This window comes from Conger conger, chromosome 6, assembly GCF_963514075.1.
Source record: "Conger conger chromosome 6, fConCon1.1, whole genome shotgun sequence".
In the NCBI taxonomy this organism is placed as follows: Eukaryota; Metazoa; Chordata; class Actinopteri; order Anguilliformes; family Congridae; genus Conger; species Conger conger.
This window is the reverse complement of record NC_083765.1, coordinates 36,748,528-36,758,527: the sequence shown is the minus strand read 5'-3', so window position 1 is coordinate 36,758,527 and position 10,000 is coordinate 36,748,528. Positions and strand designations below refer to the sequence as shown.

The 10,000-nt window shown below is 45.3% G+C and overlaps 1 protein-coding gene across 3 annotated transcripts in view; it reads right to left on the bottom strand.

The window, feature by feature from the left end:
* The window catches only part of cdh13 (cadherin 13, H-cadherin (heart)), a 487,792-nt gene that overhangs the window by 175,185 nt on the left and 302,607 nt on the right, over nucleotides 1–10,000 (bottom strand). For all 3 annotated transcript variants that reach the window (XM_061246305.1, XM_061246306.1, XM_061246304.1), the window contains one exon: nucleotides 2,589–2,767. In XM_061246305.1, the coding sequence (XP_061102289.1) occupies nucleotides 2,589–2,767 (179 nt within the window). The remainder of the gene's footprint in view (nucleotides 1–2,588; nucleotides 2,768–10,000) is intronic.

The following is a 10,000-nucleotide window of genomic DNA, read 5'->3' as shown; positions in this document are numbered from 1 at the left end:
AAAACTGACAGATACAATTCTGCCTGTTAGCAGAGGGAGTAGGAGAAGCAAAATGTGTTCGCTGATGCTTTTCTGTTTTATTTTATATTTAAAAAATGCCCCGGGTTATCTAAATTGCTTTGGCATTTCACGGCTGACCAATGGGAGACAGTCGCGTTGACCTTCTGCCATACCGGCCATACACCATGCTACACCAGTCACCAAGCAACTCACATAAGACAACCTCAAATCCAGCCTGTGACCAGGCAACACAATCTAGACTATCATACGTGGAACGAACAGGCTTTTTAACACCTGGAATTCGATTCAGGAGTCTCTGGGGTCATGGTGTTCTTCCTTTTGTGATTGTGCTTGTCCTATTGTCTGTCTCACCTTCTTGCCTAAACCAAGCTTGCCATAATGCTGAAGTCCAGGCATGGACTGATATTTACTTTTCTTTTAGACTGAATGTACAGCCCCCCCCACCCCCACCCCCCCGAAGAGCATTGAGCTGTTAATTCATCTCTAGAACAAAAAATCTATTTACAAGGAAGTAAGGGCTTACACCCTCTCCAGAACGGAGTGCAAATGTCTGCCTCAAAGAAGCTCAGGATCGCCACGTGCGTGTAACTACACCTGACACATTACGAGGGGAGACACTGCTACACACATACAGTAGATGGCCTATATACATTAATGCATAGTCAAAACAGCTAGCTAGATCTAGTGAATGTCAGGACACAGAGTAGCCTACCCAGTTTTTAAAAGCTCATTTCTCTTCCTCTGTAACTATAACAAATTAACCAGGTAGGTGGGTTAGCTTATTCACTCGTTAGTTGGCTACGAACAAACTAGCTAGCAAGCTCATCATGTTTTTCACCCTTGATTTTTCAATCTTCCCGGTGGTTTGATTGACAAGTGCTGAAGAAATGTACTTTCTGAGAACCAATGAAAAGTTGGTGAAGGCCGGACTTGGGCAAGGATGTCCGGTCCGTGGCGTCTCAAACAGGAACAGGGCGAGCGGCAATGCAGGGAGTCATGTGACGTGACGCTATGCACACGGCTGGTGCAGGTTTCACGATTGATCACAATTATTGTGTTCCTTTTTTTTACACAGCATAGACACAGACATTCGCACACATCCAGCGTTAATGTTATGTCTAGCACGTTTATCGGATCACCTGCTAGCCAGTGGGTTCACTTCGAAAGGCCGGCTCAGGAGAAAAAGTCATCCACCAAAGAGACGGTTTAAGAATGCCTTCAGGATAAATGTTATTTTAGAATGTCTGCTGACGCCCGCTGTAATCTCTCTGAGCCCAGAGTGTAAAGGCGAAGACGGTTTCCGCTCAAGCAACTCGTTGTTATGGAAACAGTCATTTAATTTGTTTACTGTCAATTTGACGCAGGCCTGTGTAGTCCTTTCTAGGATTCTTTTTGAAAAGAAAAACTCATCCCCCCACCTCATCCAGCCTTCATCAGTTTTCATCCGATGGCAGCTTTAGAAAGAGGTTGATCTTGGATAGACGGACAGAGGAGAGTCATCAGCACTGACAGATTTGCGATCGTTCTAAACGCTCGGCTCCAAAAAGACCAGGCGAGCGGAGACCAGCCAGAGCAGCTGTCCGCTAAAATCACTTAGCGGATAAAATCACGGGGAACGCTGGCCACATGTTGTCAGCTTCCTCTTTTCATTAGGAGAGCGGCTGGAAGTGGAAACACCGGCGCGTACAGGGGCTTCTGGGGCCAGCCGGTGGGAGCCACCTCACCGAACACGAAGAGACGGGCGGCACGGAACCACCGCTGTCCTTTCCGCCGTCCCGCCACGGCCCAGAGGCGCTGACGGCACCTGTTGGCCCGGCCCACGGGGGTTTGTTCTCGGGCACGACGCGAATGAATGAGCGCTTCGCTGAGTGAACCTGCCCCGAGGGCCCCGACCAGCTCCCCTTCTACCTGCCGCGCCTAATTGGTGTCCACCCTGGCGGAAAAAGCAACTGTCCCTATTTTTCAGTACTGCTTTGAAACGACCTCTATCCGCAGGCCATGTTCCACCGCAGGCAGCGTTCCCGCTACGCTGCCCTTCTGGAGGTAACGGTAGGGGATACAGAAGTATCTCAATTCATGGACGGAATATGTATCTATATTTGTGTATTTCATATTGAATTGACTTTTTCTTTTTATTGTCCCCGCGAATGCATCATGTCCTACAGTGCTACTGGAAGGTTCTGTCAACATTGCCACAACATGGCAACGACAACAAAATGTTATGTATTTGCTGGCCACCCACGAAACAAACTATGCCTCCATTTTGATTAAAGTTCACAGTTCTACTGCTGAGGCATTTTGTAGATTAGTACATCTCTGCTCATCCCTCATAGCAGCAGTATACAGCACAGTATTAAGTTTTATATACATGAGTGGCATGTACGCTATTAAAGTTAAAAGAACACTATGGGAGTTGATCCTGCACTGAACATTTTGCAGTATACTGCAGCGGCATACGGACATACAGTAGCCTGTTCCAGGCCATGTCACTGCACTCAACAGGCTAGCGGTGATTCTGGGATCCCGTCAGCCATCGTCAGCGGAGTCGGTTGGAAACGCACACCCACCTCTCTGTCCAGCAGCTTGGGTGAGATCACCGTGACGATGTCGCCCTTCTCGGGGTCGATGTAGAACATGTTGGGAGAAGGCTTGTCAGGTGACTGCTTGACGATGATGTAGCGCAAGACGGCGTTTTCCGTGTTGGGGTCGTCCGCGTCCGACGCCGTCATCGTCATCACTGTGGTTCCTGGTGGGAGAGCAGAGGGACCATAAATGTAACATGGGAACAATAGCTTATTCCCGAAGAAGGACCTGTGCTGTGTTACAAACCGACTGGAAAATCCTCGTTTGAGTGTTTGGTACTTGTCAACACTCAATAAAAATGTTGGATTCCTCTCTTTTTTGATGCAAAACAAAAGAATACACACACGCATACACACACACACACACCCACACACACTTACATTACTCCTCAGAGAGCTGACAGACAGAAGCTTGCGTTCCAGTGCGCTGTTGAAATCTTTGCCTCAGTGCTATTCACACAATTGAGCTCACTCATTAATTAGATGCAAATGAGTCAACAACGAGATGACAGGAGGTCTTGCCGTGCTGAGCCCTTTCAGAAAGCATGCTGCTCGCGCAATTAATTCATCTTCGGGCCAAGCAAAGAACTGTGACCCACACGCCAATGTGCAAGTCTCAGTTCAGATGATGTGTGCGCATAAGCCTGCCAGTTTTTTCTGTTAGCATTAGCGCTGACTCCTGTTCCAGATCCGTCTGTTAGCATTAGCACTGACTCCTGTTCCACATCGTCTGTTAGCATTAGCACTCACTCGTGTTCCACATCTGTCTGTTAGTCCTAATGATTTACTATGATAGATGCATTACATTTTTTACCATTTACTCTACTCGTACTTTACACCGGGCCTAGCTGCCAGTGGAGGATGGGCCCTCCTCTGTAGCTGGCTTCTTCTGCAGACTTCCCCCTGGAGAGTTTTTATCACCACTGTCTGAGTGTTTTTCTCTCCACTGGGGAGATTTTACCTCGCCTGCTTGCTTTTCCGGGCTTCAGGCCTGGCTTCTGCCCAGCTTTTCTTATGTTTCTCAGTAAGTCTTTGTGAAAGTCCTCTGTAAAATATAATGTGCTATACAAAATTAAATAAACTGAATTGAACTGCTAGGCTTAGCATTGACCACTGTCCCAGGTGCCTGTGTTGACAGACAAAAATGTAGCCGAAGTGTTCCGTATAAAAGTGATCAAAAATAGAAAAGGAAAATAAAACTGAGCAAGAACACAGAAAAAGCAAGGAAATAAAAAGAAACCTTTTAGAACTTTTAGTTAGGTATTCAATAAAATTAAAATCTTCCAGTGGGTGCAGTTTCTGCCCCAGTAATCTTCAAATGAAAGGGTGCAGAGCACCAGACCTTTACTTGTTAATTTAATGAATTCTCTACTTGATCTCCCAGCATAGAGATTAACTTAAAGGGCAAACCAAGGTGTGCTCGTACATTGAGATAAGCTACTCTCCAATCAGACATTCCCATCCTTCATGGATATATATTTTTAGGCAATGCCTATAAATCACACAGAATTCTGAGAAAACTGACTGAAATGTCCGAAATGCTGTACACATACTACATATAAAAAAACAAGCACGTACAGTAGTTAGTTTATGACATGGATTAAGAACACACACAATAATGACCATTAGCTAATTAAGAAGCAATTACGCCAACCTGCAGTCTTCACAAACAATTATCTCGTCTTATAAACTTGGATGTCTCATTGGCGGCAAGTCTAAATCGATGTTAATAGCATTGGATGTTAAATAGCAGAGGATAAAAATGGCTGGACATCGACCAGCAAGTGTCCATCTCCTTGCTAACAACCTCCCCAGGCTCATTCCTTATTTTTCTCCAGGGTTTTCCTTTCATTGTTGCTGACCCGGAAATCGATCGAGCTCCGCCATCTTTAAGGACATCCCAAACGCTTAAATATTAATTCTGTCTCAGGCGACATTGGCTCAGGAGGTAAGAGCAGTCGTCTGGCAGTTGGAGGGTTGCCGGTTCAATCCCACCCTGGGTGTGTCGAAGTGTCCCTGAGCAAGACACCTAACCCCCAATTGCTCCTGATGTGCGGGTTGGTGCCTTGCATGGCAGCCAATCGCTATGAGTGTGTGGGTGAATGAGAAGCATCACCTGTACAGCGCTTTGTATAAAGGCGCTATATAAATGCAGACATTTACCATTTCCCGGAGATAGATAGCAGAAGCCAGGAACTCCCAATCATTCCTTTGAGCAACAAAACATCAGTGTATCCTTTGTGGGAGTATTTTTTCAGAAAGCCTGACGTATAAATGATCGACCTGTGGATTAACCTCTCCCCTTTGGCTAGGGGCAAGAAAAGGAAAATAAAATATTGGAATGAGCCCCCTGTCTCCTCTCTCTCTATTCAGAAATTACTCCCGGCAGAACAATTAATTGTAATGGTAAATGGTTGGTATTTATATAGCACCTTCATCCAAAGCACTGTACAATTGATGCTTCTCATTCACCCATTCATACACACACACACTCTCACACCAATGGCGATTGGTTGCCATGCAAGGCACCAACCAGCTTGTCAGGAGCACTTGGGGATTGAATCTACAACCCTCCAACTGCCACACGACTGCTCTCACTACCTGATCCAATGTCGCCAATTGTAGTTAACTTATAATACCTCCATTCACCCACAGACCAACTCCCAACCCCCACCCACCCATCCTAAATACAGAGCCAAGACTCTTACACAGTAAAAATGTTAGTATTAGCTAAGAGTAAACCTTTACCCATCACACTTTACTAACCAAACTTTCTGCAGAGCTTAAACCTGAACTTTTCAGCTCAGGATTGAGGGGGTGAGGTTCAGGAGGTTCCAACCTCCTGATAATAACCACCATGCCAGGACAAAAACTGATGTTTGGGTAATTGTGGTAGTCATGGGTTTATTTTTGTATCTCATTTGCAAGTGTAGCCTATTGTTTTGTTAAAGCTATTCAGTTCAGTCTGTAATTATTTGGACAGAAACACGATTTCTGGTGTTTTTGGCTCTGTATTTCAGCACAATGGATTTGAAATAAAACAATGGGCATGAGGTTAAAGTTCAGACTGTCAGCGTTAATTTGAGGGTATTTACGTTCATATTGGGTGAAGCTTGTCTTTAAGAATTACAGCCATTCTACAAAAAGAACTGGGACAAAAATTAGTTGCTGTCCAAATACTTAGGAATTGCACCTGCTGCATTTTATCTTTCTTATCAGGCTAGCACACAACAAAAAGAAATTCCCAAAAAGCAAAAATCCGGCTTCCATCCCAAGTGTATTATTTTTCCAAGATGACAAAAATAATTCAAATGGAACTGCTCACTTTCAGAAATAACCTAATCGCAGAGCAAGGGTTATTTTTTGTCAATGCCAACACATGAAAGAAAGCAACATGCTCTGCTTGTTATTTTCAGAGTTATTGAAAAGGCATGAATGGGAATGTGTCACGCTAGCTCCAGCTGTAAAGATGACCTGGCAAACAAACACCCCTTTATCGAGAGGCGTTTTCACTTTGTGGGCATGGACCATATTAAAGATGATGTCCGCTTTACCGGTCTGATCTTATTGAACAGGTGCTTTTATCATTCACAAACGCTCTTATTCCACACAGGTACATTCAAAATATTACAAAACCAAACTGCTCCAATTACTAGTGTGATGCTGCAATATGCTCAAAACCACGAAGCCTGCAATCATAGATTATTTCAAAAATCCTTTGCTGGAGTCGCAAAGCATTACAAAAAAATAAAACATGTAAACCTGCTGTTCTTTCATTTATAATGAACTGCTCAAATTCACGCCAAACTATTTCTACAGTGGTTAAAATATGGACAATAATGTAATGTAATGTAATGTGAAGTTGAAGCTGTGAGGTGGTGAAGCTGAAGCTGGAAGGTGGTGAAGCTGAAGCTGGGAGGTGGTGAAGCTGAAGCTGGGAGGTGGTGAAGCTGTCTGTCCTGACACGCCCGCAGGGGTTGGGAAAACAACTGACCAAGGGGACTCTTCAGCAGCTGCCCCAGGTTAACATCCCCCCTCCACAATCTGGAGATATTATATTTACTGCTGTTGTTGTTACCACAGTTAGCTATAGCAATTATTCTGTCTAATGTTCCTATGTATTTCTATATTTCTGTATTCATGCCTTGGCAATATTTGTAAGTGTACTTCATGCCAAGAAATCATTTTGAATTTGAAAAGAGACAGAGGGACTACTTTTATGCTGAATAAAACACCCTAAACTTGCAAGCCAGACAGATCCAGAGTGGGTGTTTAACCAAGAGGACGGTCCTTTCTAAGCCCAAAAATATCCTGGGATCTGAACAGAGATGACTATTGTACGACTGTAAGTAGCTACACCTTGCGGAGGAATGAGCGAAGAGCCAGGAGACGCAGGAGTCAGGAGAGCAGCCATACAGTAAAGCCAGGAGATGCAGGAGTCAGAGGAGCAGCCATACAGTATAGCCAGGAGATGCAGGAGTCAGATGAGCAGCCGTACAGTAAAGCCAGGAGACGCAGGAGTCAGGAGAGCAGCCATACAGTAAAGCCAGGAGACGCAGGAGTCAGAGGAGCAGCCGTACAGTAAAGCCAGGAGACGCAGGAGTCAGGAGAGCAGCCATACAGTAAAGCCAGGAGACGCAGGAGTCAGGAGAGAAGCTGTACAGTAAAGCCAGGAGACGCAGGAGTCAGGAGAGCAGCCGTACAGTAAAGCCAGGAGACGCAGGAGTCAGGAGAGAAGCCGTACAGTAAAGCCAGGAGACGCAGGAGTCAGGAGAGCAGCTGTACAGTAAAGCCAGGAGACGCAGGAGTCAGGAGAGCAGCCGTACAGTAAAGCCAGGAGACGCAGGAGTCAGAGGAGCAGCCGTAATGGCTGTCGGGCCTCCTCCCGGTGAGCTAGTTTCAGCCAAGTTACCACAACGCTCGCTCACCTTTAAGGCCAGAAGAAGCCATCCGTTTAGAGGTGGAAAAACACCGGGCGACTGCATGAGCGTTGTTGGAGGTCATGTTTCGGCTGAACAGACTTGCATTCAATTTCCAAGCCTCGAAATATGCAAACACCACATTGATATGTGCACTGCTTTTTTTCCAAGAGAATTTCCCATTCCTCCATTCATTCGAACAAGCTTTTCCTTTTTTAGATTAAACTGTAATAAGCTCTGTGCAATCCAGCTCTCCTCTACGATCAGGTTACTTTCTCTCATTGAAATGAGCTGGGTAAGGAGCCTTTTGAAAACTGTACCTGATTTCTTTACACCATTGACTCGAAATAGGGAGCTTGCATTTGAGAGCTACAGAAAGCAGTTCTGAAAGCTCAATGATGCGTGGAAGTACTCGATACACCTATATCATAAAGCCTACTGCGGCCATTACATTATGCTTTTAGACATAAGCTTCCCCAGATCTTTTGAACACATTCCTTATGTATTTTTATTTTAAGCATGAGAACTTTGCGAGAGGAAGCTAAAGGCAGAGAAGCTGTGGTTTTGTGCCAGGTACTCCATGGTGGCCATTAAGCGAAAACAAACGATGCTGATTGTGTCCGGCACTTAAATCTTCAAATCATGTGCTCTTGAGATGCCAGCATAAATTGCAGTGTGTGCCCCTTGGCAGCACTGGTTTTAGCCTCAGGTGTCTTTAAGAGAAGGTCAGGGAGGAAGAGGGGCGGAGAGGAAAGGAGGGAGGGAAAGAGAGAGAAGCAAAGAAATGAGGTGGAGAAAGAGAAAGAGTGGACAGTGTCAAGGAAGAGGAAGGAGCCCGGTGTTTAGAGATGGTTCTGAAAGAGTGGGGGAGGGAGAGAAAGGGGAAGAATTTAATGATTTTTAAATTTAAAACGCCTTTTATTTGAACATCATTTGAACTCAATAGCTACATTCTAAATAAGAGAGACAGAGAGAGGGAGAGAGGGAGAAAGAGAGCGTAAATTGAGAGATGAAGGAAAGTAGGACAGGGGACGGTGCGTTCTCACACAAAGGCAGCAGGGTTAAAGGCAGAAGATGTAAAGCATAACTGTTTTGACACATCGGCAAAACCAGAGTCCAGAGGTGTGTGCTTCCTCAGGAAACACCTATGCTGCCCTTGGCAGGTGTGAAAAATAATATCTAGAAAAAGAATATTGAGCTGCAAATGTAAGACCAGGCACTGTTTTGTGATTTTGCATTGTGGGAAAATCGGCTACATCGCCAATGGTGTTACAATTTTCTGTTTTTTCCTTTTCACAGCACCCCTCATCTCTATTCAAGCCTTTAACAATGCAGGCGTGAGAGCCACAACCTAAACCATTACACCTAGCCTGGAGCTGGACATTGACACTCGTACTGTTCATAAGATGTTAATATTTGCTCTTTTTGGAGTGGAGGTCTAGTGGGTAGCACTGTTGCCTCACAGCGAGAAGGGCCTGGGTTTGAATCCCCCTCTGTGTGCAGCCTGCATGTTCTCCCCGTGCCTGTGAATTCCCTCCCACAGTCCAAAGAAATGCAACCGTGGCTAAATGAAGAGTCGAAGTGTGTGAATGAATAGTGTGTGAGCCCTGTGATGGATTGGCAATTCCATAGACTGTTGAATAAATATGGACCGAGTGCCTGTTAAGTCACCCACTGACTGTCCATGGGCTTGAGAAAAGGTGCTTTGAAGCCCGGGAAGTAATGTTCAGCAGCGCCGCCATTTGGTACACGAGCCTGAGCAGTAGGGAAGCTGAGTGTGGCTCCTCCACTCAGCGTGTGAGAGAGAGTGATCTGTCCCTGACTCGTCCACACAGTACTGCTGCATTCTCCTCATAACACAATAACTTCAGAACATTTCACCACAATTGTACGATTGGCTTTGCATAGAAAACGGGTCTGAACTGGAGGCAACCGCAGTGCTGCTCGTGACCGCCGTCTCTCAGCACGACCAGGAAATGAACATCAAAAAAGAAGGCCACTTGGTTTTGGCCACTTGGTTTTGGCCACTTGGTTTTGGCCACTTGGTTTTGGCCACTTGGTGTATTCCTGTCTCTTTCCCAATGCATGCTGGGAGAGGCTCCAGCACCCCACCATGATCCTGAACTGTCATATTTTCTTTTTTTGTTATGCATTCATTCATTTCTAATTTTATAATTTAATATTACTTTTCGTTTGGACAGTCATGCCAATAAGGCATATCTGAATTAGAATTTGCATTTGCATCATGGAATGTCATATCCCCTGAAAGGGGAGCTGTGCGGACACACACACACACACACACACATACTCACACATGCATTCTCACTGACACACACGCACACACACACATACACTCTCACGCACGTGGACATACACAAACACATACACAAACACACAATCTCTCTCTTACACACACATACACTCTCTCTCACACACACACACACACACACACACACACACACACACACACACACACAC